The 21,687-nt window shown below is 37.5% G+C and overlaps 2 protein-coding genes across 2 annotated transcripts; one reads left to right on the top strand and one right to left on the bottom strand.

The window, feature by feature from the left end:
- Positions 1 to 1,850: 1,850 nt before the first annotated feature.
- On the top strand, positions 1,851 to 16,573 carry LOC108997955 (potassium transporter 19-like). Its single transcript, XM_035691283.1, has 9 exons — positions 1,851 to 2,211; positions 11,016 to 11,077; positions 11,275 to 11,511; positions 12,630 to 12,878; positions 13,628 to 13,681; positions 14,172 to 14,432; positions 14,835 to 15,002; positions 15,133 to 15,387; positions 15,723 to 16,573. The coding sequence occupies exons 1-9, from the start codon at positions 2,003 to 2,005 to the stop codon at positions 16,571 to 16,573; spliced, it is 2,346 nt and encodes a 781-aa protein (XP_035547176.1). The 5' UTR covers positions 1,851 to 2,002.
- Positions 16,574 to 18,801: 2,228 nt separating this feature from the next.
- LOC108997991 (nuclear transcription factor Y subunit B-4-like) lies at positions 18,802 to 20,096 on the bottom strand. Its single transcript, XM_018974401.2, has 2 exons — positions 19,626 to 20,096; positions 18,802 to 19,003 (listed from the first exon to the last, which is right to left on the bottom strand). The coding sequence occupies exons 1-2, from the start codon at positions 20,065 to 20,067 to the stop codon at positions 18,972 to 18,974; spliced, it is 474 nt and encodes a 157-aa protein (XP_018829946.1). The 5' UTR covers positions 20,068 to 20,096; the 3' UTR covers positions 18,802 to 18,971.
- Between the last annotated feature and the right edge of the window lie 1,591 nt (positions 20,097 to 21,687).

Here is a 21,687-nt window from a genome sequence, read left to right as displayed (position 1 = left end):
CCTTGTAATAACTAAATAATAAAGAGTTTAATTTTCTTTTTTATAGACTTCCTCATCTACCAATAAGATCATTGTTCCATTAAATACGTGCATGCATGACAAATAATATGATCACTTAGCAACACGACAAATTAATTTAATATATCCTTGAGGATATTCCAAGCATTCAGGTAGGCTAGGCGACAGTAATGTGTGTGTGTGTATATATATATATATATAGAGAGAGAGAGAGAGAGAGAGAGAGAGAGAGAGAGAGAGAGAATTTTCATATATTGTCATGAATTAAGCATGCAATTACCAATTATTAATTAATTAATTATATTGAACTCATTTATTTTTTGGACTGTTCCTTTAGCTAGGATTATTTGCATGCAGGCTGAATCCCTAAAAAACAAAAAGGTCCTTCTGGCCTATGGCCAAATTAAGAGAGAAATTACAGCTTTTGAAATTGGCAAAGTTTGCCTTTGGCTGGCTTAAATCTGCAGTCTCTCATCCTCGTGAAGATCATCATGGAACAATTAAAGACTGTCGAGGAATTATACTGGTCGAGATTATTAATTAAGTACGTAGAAGTTAAAATATAATTTAAATAATTATTATTTTTTATTAAGTTAAACTTTTGAGATAAGGAATAATCTATTATATATATATTTTTTGAAGCGTTTCTTTTGCTGATCTCTGCGCCTCGTGCATGCATAATTGTGATCTGATGATCAGATACTACACAAAAACTTATAATATATGAAGTTTTCAGCTTTTTGAAGTTTCCAGAAATTCCTGCAGGATCTAGATAATATTTCATAACACTTGTTTCTTTTTTGCAATTGACATGATCATAAACCTAAATCATCCATTAAAATAAGAACCCTACTATAGAAATACCAATTTATTTTTATAAAAGGCCTAATAGGAGGAATGTGGTAACTGATCCTTATAAAGCCTACGATGAGTTTGTTCATAAGTCTTGTGGGACTTCTCAATACACTTGCTCATGTGTGGGCCGATATTTCCGGTACCATCATCGTGGGTAGGTTACTTGAGCCCATAATCAGTTATAGGTTAACTTGCTCTGATATCATATAGAAATATCAATTTCTCTTCATAAAAGGCCTAATAGGAGGAGTGTAGTAACTCCTTATAAAGTCCAGGATGAGTTTGTTCCTAAGTTTTGTGGGACTTCTCAATACGTATCTTGTAAAGAATGGTTAATCGGAAATAACTATATATCTGCGCGCATGGTGATGATCAACTGATACGAATGCTACCGCAATGCCACGCAGAAGCATGAGAGCTACCAGACCAAACGTGCAGTTAACCGACTATGTTGCTTGAGATGGCAAGATGCATCTCGAATATCTTATTTCCATACGGATGGATATTTTATTTCCTTGTTAGTTGTTTCGTTCCTACGCTAGATCATTTTATTTCCTTACTGGTATTCTTGCTATATTCAACCATTATTTCCTATGATGTAAACGGCTTTATAAACCGTGGAACTTGTTGGACGTTGTATGCAATTTTGTTATCAATAAAATATTGGTCTTCTCAATACCGTGAATTGAGTAAAGGTCCCTCTGCACCGTGAGCAGAGGATCTTGGTGCAATTGTCTATCAATTGGTATCAAGAGACAGGCGATTTCCCTTCTCGCTGCCCATGGCTGATCCCGCAAAGACGAATAAGGTTCGTTTTGAGCAACTCGAAGGAGCTGTGTTGGAATTACGCCGCGGTATGCAAACCATGCAGGAGACTAGCGTGACCACCCAGACTCTTCTCCAAGAGTTGGCTTCCCGCTCCTCGGTTCGGACTTCACATCGTCGCCGTAAGGGGTCGAACCACCACTCACCCAAGGCTAGTCCACCATCATCCCCACGTTCTACTAGTTCCCGGAGTTTCACCACTGGCGAATCCGATAAAGGCGAGAGCGACGATTCCCGTTTCTCTCAAGCGTCAGCGACAGGAACTGAAGATGGTCCTACCGCAGCTCCAGACAGGACTTTACGCATGCATTTTCGCGTGAAGCTTGATTTTCCTCGTTTTGCAGGTGAGGACCCCATTGTCTGGCTTGACCGAGCTAAACAATATTTTGCAACTCAGGAAATTCAGGGCAGGAAGAAGGTGCTGCTCGCTTCCTACCATCTTGAGGGTGAAGCAAACCAATGGTGGCAATGGTATAACCGGTCTCATGACGGGAAGACTATCTCGTGGCATAAGTTTGAGAAAGGCATTTTGCGCCGCTTTGGACCTACGGACTTCGAAGACTATGACGAGGCGCTTAGCAAAATTAAACAGCAGGGCACTTTCCGTGACTATCAACAAGAATTCGAACGCTGGGCTAACCGAGTGACTGGCTGGCCAAAGAAAGCATTGTTAGGTGCTTTTATGGGCGGATTGAAGGACGACATTGCAACTGAGGTTCGCATGTTTCGGCCTAAAGGATTGAAGAGTGCTATCGACCTAGCCAAACGTCAGGATGAGAAACTACAGAGGCTCCGCAAATCGTCTAGCAGTGTTCCCTCCAACACTAGACGTATGGGCGTGCCTGGCCCCACCAACTCCACTGCTCCGTTGCCCGCTGCTAAGCCTTTACCTGTTAATGCCATGAAACGCTTAACATTCGACGAGATGCGAATTCGACGCGAGAAAAACCTCTGTTTTAACTGCGACGAGAAGTTTATTCCTGGGCATCGCTGTCTGGCTCAGTCATGCTTCATCGAAGCTGATACTCCACTTGTCGTGGAAGAGATTTATGAGGAAGAAACGTTGCCTCCTGAAACGCCATCAGACCCCCTTATTTCTCTCCATGCACTGTCAGGCAGTCTGGGCAATCGCACTATGCGAGTCCGCGCCATGGTTAACAAGCAGGAAATTAATGCTTTGATCGACGGAGGGTCTAGCCATAATTTTATTAATCAAGCAGTGGTCAATCGCTTAAATCTCGCAGTTACACCTATCACTCCATTTTACGTCCGAGTTGCTAGTGGGGAAAAACTCGCTTGTCAAGCTAAGTATGAGAGGGTACCTATATGCATTCAAGGATTTTCTTTCGAGACAACGTTATTTGCCTTACCTATTCGGGGTTTGGATCTCGTTCTGGGCTATCAATGGCTGGAAGGCTTGGGATGTGTGGTTCATGATTATGCCCGTCGCTCAATGGAATTCACTGTGAACGCTTGCAAATTCGTTATTCAGGCCGAACCAATAGGTCCTTCTTTAGTTGTTGACGTTAACTCTTTGATGCAGGAATGGAGGCACGGCGCCGAATTATTTTGCTTGGCGGCGATTGAGAGCGATTCCGCACTTCCAGTAGATTTCACTACAAATTTAGCCCTTGATATTCGGGCTATTTTATTGGAACATCAGCAGGTGTTATCCACTCCGAAGGCATTACCGCCCTCACGAAGGTTTGACCATCGCATTTTGCTGAAGAATGAATCCGCACCTATCAATGTAGCGCCTTACCGATATGCCCACTTTCAAAAAAATGAAATTGAACGCCAAGTAGAGGAGATGTTATCGACAGGATTGATCCGTCCCAGTACTAGTCCCTTCTCATCGCCAGTTTTGTTGGTTAAAAAAAAAGATGGTACTTGGCGCTTTTGTACTGATTATCGCGCCTTGAATGAGGCTACTATCAAAGACAGATTTCCAATTCCTACTATCGAAGATATGCTCGATGAATTATTTGGCGCAACATACTTTTCTAAATTGGATCTTAGGGCGGGTTACCACCAAATTCGCGTTCATCCGAATGATATCCATAAGACGGCATTCCGCACGCACCATGGACACTTTGAGTATTTGGTGATGCCTTTCGGACTGTGCAACGCGCCATCGACATTTCAGGCGGCAATGAACTCTATTTTTAAGGTGCATTTACGTCACTTTATTCTTGTATTTTTTGATGATATTTTGATTTTCAGTAAATCTTGGCCGGATCATCTATTACATCTGCGGACTACTCTGGGAATATTGGACGAGCATTCCTTTTACATCAAACCATCCAAGTGTATTTTCGGCCAACAGGAGGTGGAATACCTCGGCCATATTATTACTTCGGCAGGCGTACGGGTCGACTCTCGTAAAGTGGATGCTATGCTTCGTTGGCCTCAACCCAAAACTATCACTGCACTACGGGGGTTCCTCGGTCTCACTGGGTATTACCGCAAATTCGTGCGAAACTACGGCCTCATTGCACGTCCATTAACCCAGTTATTACGGAAGGGGCAGTTCGCATGGAATGACGACGCCGAACGTGCTTTTGCTTCCTTGAAGTCAGCTATGACTACTACCCCTGTCTTGGCTCTTCCGAATTTTTCTGCAGACTTCATGATTGAAACAGATGCTTCCGGTTTAGGCGTGGGTGCAGTGCTCTCCCAAAATGGTCGCCCGCTTGCTTTCCTCAGCAAAGCTATTGGACCAGCCAAAAAATCTTGGTCCATCTATGAAAAGGAGATGCTCGCGATCTTGGAGGCCATCAAGTCTTGGCGACCGTATTTACTGGGACGACGTTTCAAAATCTGCACTGACCAAAGGAGCCTTCGGTACCTCTTGGAGCAGCGCATCACCACCCCAGAGCAACAAAAGTGGGTTGCTAAACTTCTAGGCTTTGATTATGAGATTATCTACAAACCTGGGAGGGAGAATGCTGTGGCCGACGCACTGTCACGGAGTGGCTTAGACCATGAACTGGTTGCCATTTCGGGACCAATATGGGAAATATGGGATGAATTACGGGCAGCTACGAAAACGGATGCCACCTTGGGTCCTCTGGAGCGGCAACTGCAGGAAGACCCACTATCTGTTGCCGGATATAGTTTGAAAAATGAGTGCATCATGCAAGAAGGTCGCATCATGGTTCCCGAGGCTCCGACCATCAAATCGGCCCTTTTACGAGAATTTCACGATAGCGCCGTTGGTGGACACGCAGGCGTTCTGCGCACTTACAAACGGCTTTCTTTGCTTTTCCATTGGAGAGGCATGAAAAAAGATGTCCGGCACCACATTCAAAGGTGTGATTCTTGCCAACGGAACAAGTATGACACACGCCTGCCAGCCGGCCTGCTGGAGCCCTTACCGATTCCGTCCGGGGTATGGACTGATGTGTCCATGGATTTTATCAGTGGCCTTCCTACATCGGCTGGTAAGAATTCAGTTCTTGTTGTTGTCGATCGGCTCACTAAATTTGCCCACTTCATTGCACTGGCCCATCCGTATACGGCTCGAGATGTCGCCGATGCTTTCATCCGGAATGTAGTCAAACTCCACGGTCTTCCATCTTCTATTGTTAGTGACCGTGACCGCATCTTCATGAGTCAGTTTTGGCGTGAGCTCTTCCGTTTACATGGCACAACGATGCGCACCAGCTCAGCCTATCATCCGGAAACTGACGGCCAAACCGAAGTTGTAAACCGTTGCTTAGAACAGTACCTTCGTTGTTTTGTCCAGGCAACGCCGAAACGGTGGGAAGCTTTTCTCGCATGGGCCGAATTCTCGTATAACACCTCCTTCCATAGCTCCATACAGATGACTCCATTTGCCGCTTTGTATGGTCGCCCCCCTCCAATTCTGAATGCTTACGTACCAGGTTCCACTGCCGTAGCGGAAGTTGAAAGTACCCTTATCGCTCGCGACGACATTCTCCGTCAACTTAAGACTAACTTGGCTATCGCTCGCAACCGGATGAAACAACAAGCTGATAAAAGCCGTCGGGATGAAGTATTTGCTGTGGGTGATTGGGTCTATTTGAAGTTACAGCCTTACCGACAACACTCTGTTCTCAAGCGTCCATATCAGAAGCTGGCGAGTAAGTTTTTCGGGCCCTATCAAGTTTCGGAGCGTATCGGCTCCGTTGCTTATCGCCTCCAATTGCCCCCGGATGCTAAGATCCATTCCGTATTCCATGTGTCCCTCTTGAAGCGTCGCCTTGGGGATACCGCAGCTGTACAGCCCACTCTGCCTCCTTATGCTGAAGATGGACTACCCATGATCCAACCTGAAGCAGTTTTGGGGTCGCGCTGGGTTCAGAGTGCTAGTGGACGGGTGCAGCAAGTACTAATTCGTTGGTCTAGTTTACTAGCCGAAGATGCCACCTGGGAACCACTCTCGACGGTCAAGGAGCAATTTCCTACGTTTAACCTTGAGGACAAGGTTACTTTCGAAGGGGGGGCAAATGATACGAATGCTACCGCAATGCCACGCAGAAGCATGAGAGCTACCAGACCAAACGTGCAGTTAACCGACTATGTTGCTTGAGATGGCAAGATGCATCTCGAATATCTTATTTCCATACGGATGGATATTTTATTTCCTTGTTAGTTGTTTCGTTCCTACGCTAGATCATTTTATTTCCTTACTGGTATTCTTGCTATATTCAACCATTATTTCCTATGATGTAAACGGCTTTATAAACCGTGGAACTTGTTGGACGTTGTATGCAATTTTGTTATCAATAAAATATTGGTCTTCTCAATACCGTGAATTGAGTAAAGGTCCCTCTGCACCGTGAATCCCACCAACTGATCATGATGGCTAAGCTCATTGTTGACATGCATTCAGTCCAATTATATATCTTAATCATGTCGTCGTCCGTAATTAGGCTTTGAGTTTAAATATTAAACTAAATATTAGGGTGCATTGATTTCTTGTATTTAATTAGGTACCGGTTTAATTTCTTACATACGTTTTGGCCGAGATGATCGATCTCCAGCACGGACAATCATATAGCTATTATATGAAGTGGGTTTTATAATATGATGATCTCCAGTGAGAGAAATATAGATACAGACAACAATAAACTCTATAATGCCGCTTACTTCATGTATCAATCTCTCTTGTTCAAACCTCTCAACTAATAGCTTTTTACATTTTAAAATTAGTACCCTCAATCAATAATATTGATCATGATAATATTGAATAATGCTTGATCAGATCGCTCGGGGAATTAGCGTAGCATATTCGAATAGAATTTCACCTTCTTATAGTTGTCTATATATATTTGTTTCTGTATATATATATATATATATATATATATATATATATATATGAGTCCACGCCATGAATAAAGAACCGTGATAAGCAGCTCTTTTAATTTACCTAAGCTAACTATATATAATAATACTTAAAAAAAAATAGTTGGTATGATTATAAAATATATATACATGATGAACTTGCCGGTTGCATAAGGCATAATGTTTTTATAGTTATTCTCATCTTATCTCATCTAATCATTACAATTTTTTTAAATTTTCACAAAAAAATAAAATAAACAATTCAATTTTTTCAAACTCTAAAATAAAAATAATATTAAAAATATATATTTTAATAATATTTTATTTAACTTTCAAGTTTTTTCTTAATTCATCTCATTTCATTTGTAAAAACAAACAAGGCTAAGTCACAAGCTTTTTTATTCATGGATTGGGTGCCAAAGTCTAAAGAGAAAAGGCATGCAGCTCTCATGCATGTGATTGCCAAAAATGCACGTCACAGTCCAGTACTTACACATGAATGTATACATGATGATGATGATCACTTTCGTATGTCAATTTTGTATATGTCGATGTCATATTAATGTGGCATTCAACTTTTCATGCATGATCATGAACTCCTTTTATTTTGTTTATTTATAGAAGCGTCCCGTCTATTTAAATTATATATATCATGTAACGCAACGTCGCGGACAAATGTAGAAAAATACTATTTATTATCTTCTTAATCATCACATCCTCATCATCTCCTTATATTATGATATCATATGATTAAAAGATTAGTAATGATGGTAAACAATTTTTCAGTGATTTGATGTCACAATAACAAAAGATATATATATATATATATATATATATATATATATATAATGCGAGGATGATAAAAAAGATGATGAACAACACTAGTCAATATTTGATACTTAATTAGTACTATTAATCTCGTGCATGTATTTCATGAAGATTATGAAACCATTGCCCTTTTTTTCCCTTTAATCAATATGAAAGAGCCTTAATTGATGGATTAGTCAATGAGAATATCATTGCGAGTTTTGTTTATGAAGCAACCAAAAGAAAAAGGTTCAAATTCATAATTTTGTGCGGTTCTTTCATAAAAGCTAATTCTCACTTCTCCCACTCCCAAAATATATAAAAGCTAATTCTCTTAAATTCTTATGTGAACATATTTATGTATTATGATAAATTATAACATGATAGGTGAAATACTTGATCTTGACCTTGCACATGATTTTCGAGATTAAAAAATATTTATTTCTATTCGTTCTCCAAGAACAAAATTAATGGTAGATCATATATATATATATATATATATATATATATATACATATATGTTCATTATTTGGTTGAGATATATATACATATATATACTCGATCCCTTAGTATATATATTTAAAGTACTATATTAATATAGATTATAATTAATTTTTTATTTTTATTTTTTGATAAAAACAACCATCTTCATTCCAGATTATAATTACAAACATTTATCAAACCATTTAGCTTGAGAAAGAAAGTCTGGAATACAATTCCACCACATTTCTATACTATCAACCCTCCAAGCGTTGCGAGCAAGCTAATGCATTGCCATATTCCCTTCCTTGTCCACATGAGTAATGGAACAAGTGCCAAAACAATCCTTAAGCCTCTGAACTTCTTTAAACAACACACCAAGAATCGAGTCGGCCATATTATTTTGTTGCAGAGATTGCACTAACAAACAATCACTTTCAACAATAAGATTTGATATTCCCATAATGGAACACAATTGGCGACCACGAAACTCTGCCAACAGTTCAATAACCTTTGGATCCTTGACTTCATGTTCAATTTCACTTGCAGCCACAACCATCTTACCTGACGCATCTCTAAGAATGACTCCTACTCCTACCTAATGAAGATCAGCAAACATAACCCCATCTGTGTTCAGCTTAAGCACATACACTAGAGGTAGTTTCCAACTAAGATGATGTTTAAACTGTACATGAGGTTTAACTTTCACTTCTTTATAACTATGCATAAGGCCCAACACATGATTTGTCACATGTCTAGGACTCAACCTGATCTTGTCAAATTCCATTTTATTTCTTCTATACCAGAAGCCCCATGCAAGACAGAAAAATAAACCCAAGCTGTCAAAATCCTTACCCTCAACAAGTTGCATAGCAAGATCAAAGATCTTAAGACAAGTATTAGAAGCCAAAGAAGGGAGAAATTGTTGCCATAAAACTTGAATCTGATTGCAACTGAAAACAACATGATGAAGATCTTCTTTTGGATGCAAACAAAAGCTACAATGTGCATCCGCAATCACATGCTTCTTTAACAAATTGTCTTTGGAAGGAAGACACTCTTTGCAATCACATCAGGCAAATGCTTTTATTTTATTAGGAACTAGCATCTTCTACAAAGCCTTCCATAACCTCTATTGCCTAACCATAGAAGAAGATTCTACTAAGCAAGGCCTCTTCTGAGAAAAAAATGAATATGTAACAACTTTTAACTGAAAACTGTCCACTTCTTTCATGACTCCATATCCACTTATCTGTTGTGTCTACTGGAAAAATATCACTTTCATAATATAATCATTTCAAGATTCCACCATCTTGTTTCCTCATCTATAATGGAAGCCACAAAATCCTTTTTGTTTTGTACTTGCAAACCATGTTCCTAATCCAAAGCTTTATGCCCTGGAACCCACTGCTTAGTCTACAAATGTGCAGATTTCTCATCCCCAATCATCCATCTACACCCTTCCCTCAACCATTTCTTAGCCTCCCAAATACCCCTCCAAGTATATGATGGATAATTGCCCAAACTAGCTTCCATAAAATTAGACTTGAGAAATACCCCTAGCCTTAAGAAGTTTATAAAGTACTAAACTGTCATTCTACAACAACCTCCAACCCTGCTTTGCAAGAAAAGCAAAATTGAAGGTTCTAAGATCCTTGAAACTCATTCCCCCTCTAGACTTCCACTCACACATATTACTCCAACTAATTGAATCATTCTTTCATCAGTGTTGTTCTTGTTTTTGTTATTGCTACATGAAATTTAGTGTTGCTTGCTCGATCGCTTGGCTTTGTCGACAAAATTTGCTCATCAAATGTGGATGCAAATATTGCCTCATGATCTCAAAAGTGAGTATTTATGACAATTAGTTGTTTGAGACGAGAATTATTATTTATGATAAGAATAAACTTATTTTAGTAAGAAACATTTATTTTAACAAGAAATAACTGTTACAAATAAGTAATTCTTTTTATAATACATGAAATTGTTCGCAAATGATTTGTATCTGCAATGGCTACGTAGATTAGTTGAGAAACCATCACAAATAACATGCATTAAGGTGATCTTGTTTTTTGTTTTCATGCATGATGATTTTGGGAGAAATTGTCTTCAAAGATTACTATATTCTATAAAGAAAAAAATATTTGCGACGATAGTATCTACGTACCGAGATCTAAAGCTATACGTAGTCTAAATTATAGAAACAAGAATTTACAAAATATATTTCTCAACATATTACTAAAAAGAAAATCAATTGATCTTGTTGGCTGTCGGCGAAGATGCCGAAGCGACATCCTCCTCGAAATAGAATTTTAAAGTTTCCTATTTTGCTTTGAGAAAATCTATGGCGACCCAGCTAATGTTGCCAAGTCCGATGTGAAAAGAAACGAAAAAGAAAAAAAATCCCTATAAACCATGAATGACCTTCCGCTGGTGTCCAAACGAGCTAGGCTAGCTCCGAAAACTTGGGGCCCTTCATCATTAACTTGAATATAATTATAAATATCGATCGATCCGCATTCCTCACTCTCCACCCTCCTCCCCAGACCTCATCAACACGGCAACTCTCTCTCTCTCTCTCTCTCTCTCTGTGGTTAATTTCTGGGATTGTTATAGAGAATATATATGGCCAATGATGATGTAGTAGAAGCCATGGCTGAAGTATTGAAGGAAGAAGATTCCATGGAGCTCAAAGAGCAGAAAAAAAATTCATGGCAAAGGTTACAGAGACATGACTCTCTGGACATCGAGTCCAGCTTGTTTCCAGGCCATGACTCCAAGGTCGATCTGCCTCCACAAGCTAGCTCTATTTTTTTTCCCCCCACTAATTTTCATGATCTCAAATTGTTATACAATGTAAACAAAACTGACTAAAATTCATATTTTTTTTCTCTTGAATTTGAACTGATTTTATATAAAGATAATTGATGATTTATTAAGACAATAGTTAATATATTTTTTAATATTTTTTTGGGGGCCGGGGGAAAAAGGCTGTGAAATGGTCAGTGATATTGCATCTAGCATTCCAAAGTATTGGCGTGGTGTACGGGGACATTGGAACGTCTCCACTGTACGTGTATGCGAGCACCTTCACAGATGGCATCAAGGACAACGATGACATCTTGGGAGTTCTTTCTCTCATCTTTTATACTCTCACCTTGATTCCTCTCTTCAAATATGTCTTGATTGTCTTACAGGCCAACGATAATGGCGAAGGTACGTACGTACATATGAATAGGCTATTTTCGGTCCATATCTAATCCTATAGAATTCGACCCCGTGATAAATAGCAAGCAGGCCAACACATGCATGCATGGGGTATGTCCTTGTTGCTGACTCAAACCTACCAAGCACAGCACCCCCGGTGATGTGGATGCTGTAAATGTAGTACTACTTACTATCTCAAACTCAATTACATGCTCATGTAAATCTGAAATAAATTAATAACACAACATGATCAAGCTGCACGTACCTCGCAAATTATGTTGCAAGTGGATCGAGCTACGTTTATGCCATTTTCAAACTATTTACAATTTCATGCATGGCATCTCTTGAATCTTCCTGATCTTCTGTTGCTCAACCTATTCCCATGAAATACAACCACTACTGCACCTTCCTCCACCATGAATTCTTTCCCATTTTATTTCTTTTAAATCGAGGAAAGATCACTACTATACTTGCTTTGGGAAGCTGGCCCAAATTAATTGCTTTGATTGTTTATGTTTAGATTTTCAAGCTAGACTGACTTCAAAATTTCTGGGGATGGCTTTATATTTAAAAAACTGGATTCACGTCATGAATATTAGAGACCAAAACCTAATTCAGGGTATATACTGGATCTTATTTATAGGGCGCACACGTACACACATGCACACAACAGAACCTAATTACAATGACGTTTGAGACATCCACGTAAAAATAGTCAAACTTTTTAGTTTTCCTTGCAAGGATCATTCTTGAATCTGTTCCGAATATTCATTGGATTTTAGGAGGATTTTTTAGTTTTTGAGGCCTGTATTTATGTTGGAACCCCCAAATTCTGCACACATCCCTACTAATTAATTACAAGTGAAGTCCACTTTGAGGCGGCCTCCTCCTCATGATCAAGCCTTTCCCCTCCGAAATGGATTCAGTTTTCCAATTGATGAATTATTTCCTGCTAGATCATATATACAGATCAAAGGGTACAGCTCAAACCTTATAATTCCTTCCTTTTCCAGCCAATATTTAAGTAATCAACAGACTTGCTTTCAGTAATTGGTTTCTTGATAATGCGCATCATGCATATTATATGTTAATTAGCCTTTGATGAACTTAATTGACCTCCTTTTCAGGAGGGACGTTTGCCTTGTACTCTCTCATATGCCGGTATGCCAAGGTAAGTTTGATACCCAATCAGCAGGCCGAGGACGCTGACTTGTCAAATTACCAGATGGAGTTGCCAAACAAAGGTCTACAGAGGGCATCGAGGCTCAAGTCCAGGCTAGAGAAGAGCAACTTTGCTAAGTACTTCCTCTTGTTTGCCTCAATGCTTGGTACTTCCATGGTGATAGGGGACGGCGTTCTCACTCCCTGTATTTCAGGTAATTTGCTTAATTAATTACACATTGATCATGATCACTATATATATACTAATTTCCATTTAATCCTTTGTTTTATTCCCTACATGCATGTACGCGCGTGTACTGCGTTCTAGATACATATAAATATGAGATTTTACAGCATTTATTCATGTCTATATATACAGATTTAAAAAAAAAATATTAAATATTTAATAGATCAAAAGGAATTGATCATACTTAATAAATGTAGTTGTTTTATATATAATTGTCTCTTGTCAGCATTTCATGAATATTGTTTCTTGTTTTTGTCCTCTTATATATGGCCTTACCTCTATTCTTATGTGTGTATATATATATATATATATATATATATATATATATCATATACATGAGAACTCTACACATGCACCCTGTTTTCTGTCTCATATACGTCTTTACTTCTCCTTTATTTCTTTGTGCAAATTCATACGTGTTATATATACACTATAAGAAAATTATTTATTTGTAGTTAGTTATTTTTTATAAAAAAAAAATTTATTTTTATCACAAATAATCATTATCGTTATAAATAATCTGTCATAAATGCTTGATTTTCTTATAATACTAATGTTGCTATCTCTGCGCGTGTTTTTTAATCCATATGCAGGGTCCTTGGTGTCATTGTTGATTCCTTAGAATTTTTCGTTTTCCTCCGATTTATTGATGTTTTCAATAACACCCCAAATCTTAATTCCCTAGCTCTTGATAAATTATGTTAATTGTGATGACAGTTTTATCGGCTGTTGATGGGATTAAGATAAAGGCCCCACATGCAATGACAGAAGGTACGTACAAACATATAAATATATATATATATATATATAGTACATAATTGAATTTATTTTAGTATTAATTAATGGTATATAATTTATGAGTATCTAGAAATTAATGGATTTTTTTTTTGTTTAACTTTTGTTGGGATTTTTATGGCTTAAATTAAAGAAAAGATAAAATAGATAAATAACCACTTGTTTGAATAGTAGGATAAGAAGAGATATGATTTTAGATAAAAATTAAAAATTTAATAAAATATTATTAAAATATTATTTTTTAATAATATTATTATTTTTATATTTAAAAAAATTAAATTATTTATTATATTTTATATAAAAATTTAAAAAAATTATAATGATCTTGAAATGAGATAAAATGAAATCGTTTATGTATTCGAACAGGACAGACCGTTTCTCAATCATTTATGGTTATATATATATCTTAGTGAATTTACAAATGACGAGTTGTTTTGATTAATGTAATTATTATAAATATATGCAGATAGGATTGTTTGGATATCAGCGGCGATCTTGGTGCTACTATTCATGGTACAAAGATTTGGAACAGACAAAGTGGGCTACAGCTTTGCTCCGATCATCTGCGTTTGGTTTGCCTTAATCGGTGGCATTGGCGTTTACAATTTCATCATATACGATCCAACTGTTGCTAAAGCCATAAATCCAAAGTACATCGTAGATTATTTTCGGAGGAATAAAAAAGCTGCTTGGGTTTCCCTTGGTGGTATTGTACTCGCTATAACAGGTTTGCAATTTTCTTGCCATCAGAGCTATTCTATATGTAAATCCATGAAGAACACACCCTCTAGCTAACTCCCTATATGAAGAAGTACTACAAAGTCAGTCATATCGATATATATATAGCTATATCGATATGACTGACATGAATAGTATTTGATTTATAAGAGAAGTTTAGAAATTATGTTCTCGTCCAAATTAAATCATTTTATGCCAAAAGTACTATAGGTCTACACAAAAATTTTATACAAAAAAGTTTAGAAACTGCTGTGGATGGCTTAATGTGACCCGTCAAATTATAAAATTATTTTTATTATAGAATAGATCAAAGTCATTTCACTAAAGAGAGGGTGTAACGAGTTATGAATATAATTTTTCTTACATTAACATTAGTCGTATAAATGTGCAGGAACTGAGGCATTATTTGCGGACGTTGGTCACTTTACAGTTCGTTCAATTCAAATAAGCATGTGCTGTGTGACCTATCCGGCTCTCGTATTGGCATACACTGGACAAGCCTCCTTCCTTAGAAAGCACAACGAACTTGTTGAACACACCTTTTACAAGTCTATACCAGGTGAACCAACACATGATACATGTCCTTATAATATAGCCATGCATGATGTTTTATTCTTATCTCTCTCTAGCTAGATCTCTCTTTCTCTCTCTCTCTCTGAATCTAAAAGGGTTGCATATTATGGATGCAGGGGATTTGTTTTGGCCAATGTTTTTGGTGGCCGTAATGGCATCAATCATAGCAAGTCAAGCCATGATTTCAGGAACTTTCTCTATAATCCAACAATCCCTGTCACTAGGATGTTTCCCTCGGGTGAAAGTGCTGCATACCTCGGCTAAGTATGAAGGACAAGTTTACATACCTGAAATCAATTATCTTCTTATGGTGGCTTGTGTGGCAGTCACTTTAGGTTTCAGGACCACTGCTAAGATTGGCAATGCCTATGGTAATCTTTAAGCACTCCATTTTTTTCTTTAGTCTCTTTTAAATTTGCAACATGCATATCCACAGATCATCAAAGCAAAAGTCTTAAGTTCGAACAATGATTCTACACTCGGCCACTCTAATTATTAAGGCAGGAGAGTAAATATTAAGATATAATTCAAGTAATTAATTCTACTTATTCTCGTTAGCTTAAATTAATGGTTGTTTCGCACCTCTCATCATCTTTCTTTAAATAGCATTTTTCTTTAAACGTACATTACTAAGTAGAGGAGCCAAAGATCGATACATGTTGTTGGAACCTACTAATCATCATCATGTGTTGTTTACTGCATACAGGGATAGCGGTGGTTTTTGTGATGACCCTCACGTCGACCTTCCTAGTGCTAGTCATGATCATAATATGGAAAACCCACATCTCTCTCGTAATTTTCTACATTCTGATTATTGGCAGTGTAGAACTTCTCTATCTAAGTTCAACTCTCTACAAATTTAACCAAGGAGGATATCTTCCCCTAGCCTTTGCCGCAGTCCTAATAGCTGTAATGTATGTCTGGAATTATGTCTTCCGAGCAAAGTACTATTATGAATCTGAGCACAAAGTCTCTCCAGAGAAACTAAAGGAAATAGCTGCTGGCAACAGCTTTTGTCGAATCCCTGGGGTAGCCATTTTCTACTCTGAGCTTGTTCAGGGCATCCCACCAATCTTCGAGCGCTACGTGGCGAACGTGCCAACTTTGCACTCAGTCCTAGTCTTCGTCTCCTTCAAATCGCTTCCAATAAGCAAGATCCCAGTTGAAGAACGTTTTCTTTTTCGTCGAGTAGAGCCTATGGAGCTTAATGTCTTTAGATGTGTCGTGAGATATGGATACACCGATGTGCACACTGAGGAGGAGCCCTTCGAGAAGCTCTTGATGGAAAGGCTGAAGACGTTTATTGAAGAAAAAAGGCAACAAGATCAGGCAGTGGAGAGAGAGGTTGAGGCTGTCGACAAGGCATGGCATGCAGGTATTGTTCACTTGATTGGGGAGACTGAGGTGGTCGCCAGCAGGGGAGCCAGTGTAATCAAAAGAGTTATGGTAGATTATGCTTACGATTTCATGAAGAGAAATTTGAGACAGAGTGCTAAAACGACGTTTGATATTCCTCACAAACGTATGCTGAAAGTGGGCATGACATATGAACTTTAGAGCCTGAAGTGTGAAGGTATTAATAAGTCAGAAATAGTTATAGAGACGGAAACTTTTCCTTTCGTTGTGAAGACGGTATTAATTAGTCTTGCAAGAAGAACATATATTTGATTGATCAATAAATTATAAGACAGAATACAGATCAATATGGCATGCATACATGGAAAGAGTCGCAACTTTGATCGATAAATCCGCCCCTATGCTTGCTAGCTAGCTTTTTTGTTTTATGACCCAATAAGGACTTGAGTTTTCAAATATTGGAACTTGTGAATATCCTAGTTATTATAGAATGCTTGGAATTCGATTCATTCGTTCCATTTTCCATCTATTTCTTGACAATATCAAACTGTTGAAGTACATTTCTTCCTCGTATACATCAGCTTAGTACATATATCAGGAACAGTTTCAATATTCTCGAACGATGCATGGCTGTTGCATGCTGCATCTACTTATTGGCATGCGTCGCGCGTGGAGCTTCTGATCATCTATGTTAGCTACTTAATTCATTTAATTACAGATATATATAGACCAAGGAGGATTACCCAGCCTTTGCTGCAGGAGTACTAATGACAATATTAAAACCTTGGGGCACTTTGTGTGGAAGGAAGAAATAAGTACTGCATGCTATTTCGGTCTTGATTATCAAAAGATCCCAACATATTCAGAGTTAGCCAGTTCAAGAAATTTATTCCCCCCTCCCCCCCCCCCATTTAAAGCAAGCAATCCCAGGAGGAGATCACTGCAATATGCATTGTCTGCAGTATCTATTACGGCCTGCATGCCCAACCTTCATGCATGCATGCATGATTGCAATGCAGCAACATGACATGACTAGATTCGCATGTGGTGATCCATGATATTTTGTCAACAAGCACTAACTGTTCATGATCATCATATATAGGCCTAAAACCATATGCAAGGCATCGAATGTACGAGCACTCTTAGCCTAGTTACACCCACACACATGCACACACATCATATATAATAGTAGCAAAAATGTATATGGCTGCTTGGCTGAATGCAAAATACACTAAGCTCTGGATACAGCTAGCTGGCACGTGTCCTCAAGTACATTTATATAATTCTCTGTCATGTTGCATGTCCTGCTAGGTGTCACATGGGGAACTTATGACCTGCATGTGCATGCTCTGATCTGATCTCTACTGTCAGATTCATCGGGTATTGGAAAATGTGATGAAGTGCGGTTATCATACTAGCTATACATTCATAAAGTTATTTTACTTGGGAGACTTTTAATTAATGAACAATAAACATATATATCATATGCCTAGCTAGTAGTAGTACTGTCTTGATCAACGCCATGCATGCCAAGGGCAAGTACTTATAAATTCCCTTGCAATTATAAAAGACACATGAAGGTATTCTGATATCCAAATCTATCTAACTAGTTCAGTGCCTAGCAGCTAGCTAGCTAGTAGTACCACTGGTTCAATAGCATCTAGGTTCTATTAATTAATCCACTCTTTCCTGTATAAAATCTGATCATGTCATGATTAATCTCGCTTCTGTTTTTCAATGATCATCAAGAAAAATACATGAGGCAGTATATAATATGTTTCATGTATGTAGAGCTTACTTAATATGAGATGAGAAACCCTAGCTAGCTTAAAAGCCATAAAATATTAGTTGATCACTCCCATGCATGGTTTTCCAGATCTCTTCCTTTTTATCTCTATACAAGAAGAAATTAATGTCCTCACAAAACTTCCAAAAGACCATGACATCTTGGACAATCACCTATTGCAGGAATAAACTCATTTGAGTTTAGAAAAGACTAGTCCAAGTACTACTTTTGGGCGCCGAATGTAGCTCCAAAAAGCCGATCGAGCTAGCTACACGTACGTGATTGCTGCCCTATAACATGATCATCAGTAGTACCCTTATGTGAAAGATGCAGCATATTTCTCTGTTCCCTCCGTTCCTTCTAGTTTTTATGATCAGGTGGTCCAGAAGAGTATTTTTGTTGGAGACTTAAAGAACATTGTTCCCGAGGTTGAATCTTGTTGGCCGTCTCTCATTCTTTGTGGTTTTTAGATTAATATGGCCGGTTCCGTACAGTTCATTCAAATTAATCTTTTATAGCTCTAGTACTCGAACATGACTACTTCAAAGTCAGCCATGAAGCCCGGCACTTCCACCGACATAGCAAATTCAAGTACTGACGACTCACCCTCTGATCTCTAGATCTCTAGATCTCTAGTCTCTTCCCCAACGATTTATTCATGATCAATATTCAAATTCAAGTGATTTGATTCACTTAAAAACTTTCTGATAACAAACAAACAAAAGGCAAAACAACAATGGACTCAGACCCTCGATCGATCCCGGCCCAGAGAGCCCCCCAACCATCTCGTCGATCCCACATCCAGCGCCACCATCAACCACCAAACGTACCCACATTTACCAAACCTGGAACTACTACAAATATTAATACATGACTACATGAGTACTATTTATTGTATGGCTCATCAATCACATCATGATCTGAATTTAATCAACCTCAAGTTTTTCAGTATTGTTCCTATATATATTGTTGTGAATTGGGACCAATTAAGCTGGTGGCTTAATTTATCTCCGATCGATCTAGAAAACTTGATCATGATCATACTTGAATTTCCCAAAGATCTAAAAATATAATTAATAAAACCCTACCACTATTATAAGACACTTATATATATATCATGCAGAAACATAATATTAATATTTTCACAACTAACAAAAAAACTTAGTAATTATATTGAGATTTGGTCATATTTTCTTGTCACGTTTCATGCTACAAATTAACCTCATAATTAATCCAGAAAAAAGGACACAAGAATTTGATTAATTTCATATAATACCTAAGCTAAGAACAGTGATCAATTGAAGATCCATAGTCAATAATCAGTTTGCACACAAGTAGTACCTAAAATCAGCCCTCTCCCGGCCCCACCCCCACCAACCTACTACGTGAACACGATGAAGTGTCTAAGATATCATGATCAGCATCAAAATGTTTATAAATATATATAAGAGTACTAGAGATTGTTACCATGCTTCATGTTGTTTTCTTCAGTACTGTTGCAGAACTTGCCTTGTTGGGCTCTCTCCTCTTCCAACTCCCTATACTTTTCCAAATACCTTCTCAACGGCTCTCCATAGTCATCAAATCCTAGGGTTGCCATGGCACAACAGATATCATCCCCGTTCACTGTCTTGCGCTTCTCCCTGTGACACTTGTCCGAGGCTTCTCCAGTAACAAAGCTGATGAACTCGGAAACACACTCTTGCACGGTTTCTTTGGCTTCCTTGGAGATTTTGGCGTTTGGAGGAAGAATCTGCTTCATGATCCTCCCAACATTAGCTATGGGGAGCTGCAACTGATCTTGCTCTTTCATGGGCGCATCTTCACCCGAAGCAGTACTGCTAGCACCATCGAAATGGTACTTAAATCCTTCCCTAATGCTTAAGTTATTGCCCCTGTTATCAGCCATATATCGATCTCTATAATGAGGAGATCAGGCTTAATTTGGTCCTCTCAAACACAGACACGTTGCTTTCGATGATCTATTCTCTGGTTGCTATATAGAAGTAGATATAGAAGCATGTATGTGTGTGCATGTCTACCTGTATGCGAAGCATGTATGGAGATGGTAAAGGTTTGGCCACATGATGATAAAGGCCAATATTATAAATATATTTTTCCCATCAAGTTAAACAAAGGACTACTTCTCCTTTTAAAAATTCAAGCACATTTGAAAAGGACCAATCCAATTCGTTTTATGACTTAGAAGGGAAGAAATTTATAATCAAAACATGATTGCATACAAAAGTCATGAAAATAAAAGAGACATATATATAAATATATATATATATATATATATATAGTGGTGCTACTCTGTCGTCTATACGTGTCCACTCTGTCTGTCGCTTAGTACAAATTATATTTTTTGGTTTTTTTTATTTTTTACTTTAATTTTTTTTAAATATATTTAAATATTTGAAAAAAATTAAAAAAAGATACAAATGTACTAACCATTAAGAAAAAAAAAATTAAAAATTAAATATATAAACGGTCAAAAAAAAAAATTAAGGAAGTATATTAGTATTATTTATATATATATATATATATATATATATATATATATACACGCGTGTATATATATATATATATATATTATATGTATACTATCAATTACAGAATTATAAAAATATGGTGGGCCCCTCCCCCAACCTCCATGCAGTTTTGGCCCTTAATGATCTCTAATGTTCAAGGTTCCTAATGAGTAGTTCGAAATTAATGGTGATGCATGCTTAAACAATGATGTTAATTTGAATTTGTGGATGACTGACACACATGCATGCACGTGTCGGTACTGTTGTGGTTACCGTCTAGATACAACCAAATCAACACCTAAAAAGCGCTGATTAATTATAAATTAAAGACCACAGTACTGTTGGATTAATACCTACTAGCCACCGCATTTCTATTATATATATATACACACACATACACGGTCGGGACATATAACTTTTGACAAGCTTATAAAATGTCGTGTAGTGATGACCAATTAGACTGGCCGACTCAGGGCCGGCTCAAGGGGTAGGCAACTAAGGCCACCGTCTAAGGCCCCCCCACCTTGAGTAGGCCCTCAGATAGAAAAAAATATATATTATGACCTTAAAAAATAAACTATAAAAAAAATATTGGCTAGCATAAAAGATGAAAATTTTTTTTTTCTAAAATAAAATCAATCTTAAATGGTAAAATTTGGTTAAAAAAACCAGTAAATATAGAAGTTTTATTAAAAAAAATTTTACTCAAAATGTATAAAATTTTCGGACAATAGTGAAATTGGAATAAAAGTAGCAAAATGATGATATATTACTCTTGAATATTTTATAAAATATGATGTTTATTTTCATATCGATGACCTTATTTGTTTTCATAATGAAGTACTAAAAGAAGTATATATATGGATAAGAGATATTACTCTATTTACAGAAAAATTAGATTCTCTTTCAAATTGTTATAGTACTTATAGCTATTATTAATCAAAATAATATTAACACTACAAGAAAAATGGGCTTTTGTGGCCATTTAATTGCGGCGA

This window comes from Juglans regia, chromosome 6, assembly GCF_001411555.2.
Source record: "Juglans regia cultivar Chandler chromosome 6, Walnut 2.0, whole genome shotgun sequence".
Classification (NCBI taxonomy): Eukaryota; Viridiplantae; Streptophyta; class Magnoliopsida; order Fagales; family Juglandaceae; genus Juglans; species Juglans regia.
This window is presented reverse-complemented; position numbering and strand designations above follow the sequence as displayed.

What these genes read in the sequence shown, in the direction of transcription:
- LOC108997955 (XM_035691283.1), top strand. Translation starts at nt 2,003, where the DNA reads ATGCATTTTCGCGTGAAGCTTGATTTTCCTCGTTTTGCAGGTGAGGAC. An exon ending in CCCACATGCAATGACAGAAG is followed by an intron (nt 13,682 to 14,171) that starts GTACGTACAAAC and finishes AAATATATGCAG; the next exon opens with ATAGGATTGTTTGGATATCA. An exon ending in CTTTTACAAGTCTATACCAG is followed by an intron (nt 15,003 to 15,132) that starts GTGAACCAACAC and finishes TTATGGATGCAG; the next exon opens with GGGATTTGTTTTGGCCAATG.
- LOC108997991 (XM_018974401.2), bottom strand. Translation starts at nt 20,067, where the DNA reads ATGGCTGATAACAGGGGCAATAACTTAAGCATTAGGGAAGGATTTAAG. An exon ending in AGAAAACAACATGAAGCATG is followed by an intron (nt 19,004 to 19,625) that starts GTAACAATCTCT and finishes TAGTAGTTCCAG; the next exon opens with GTTTGGTAAATGTGGGTACG.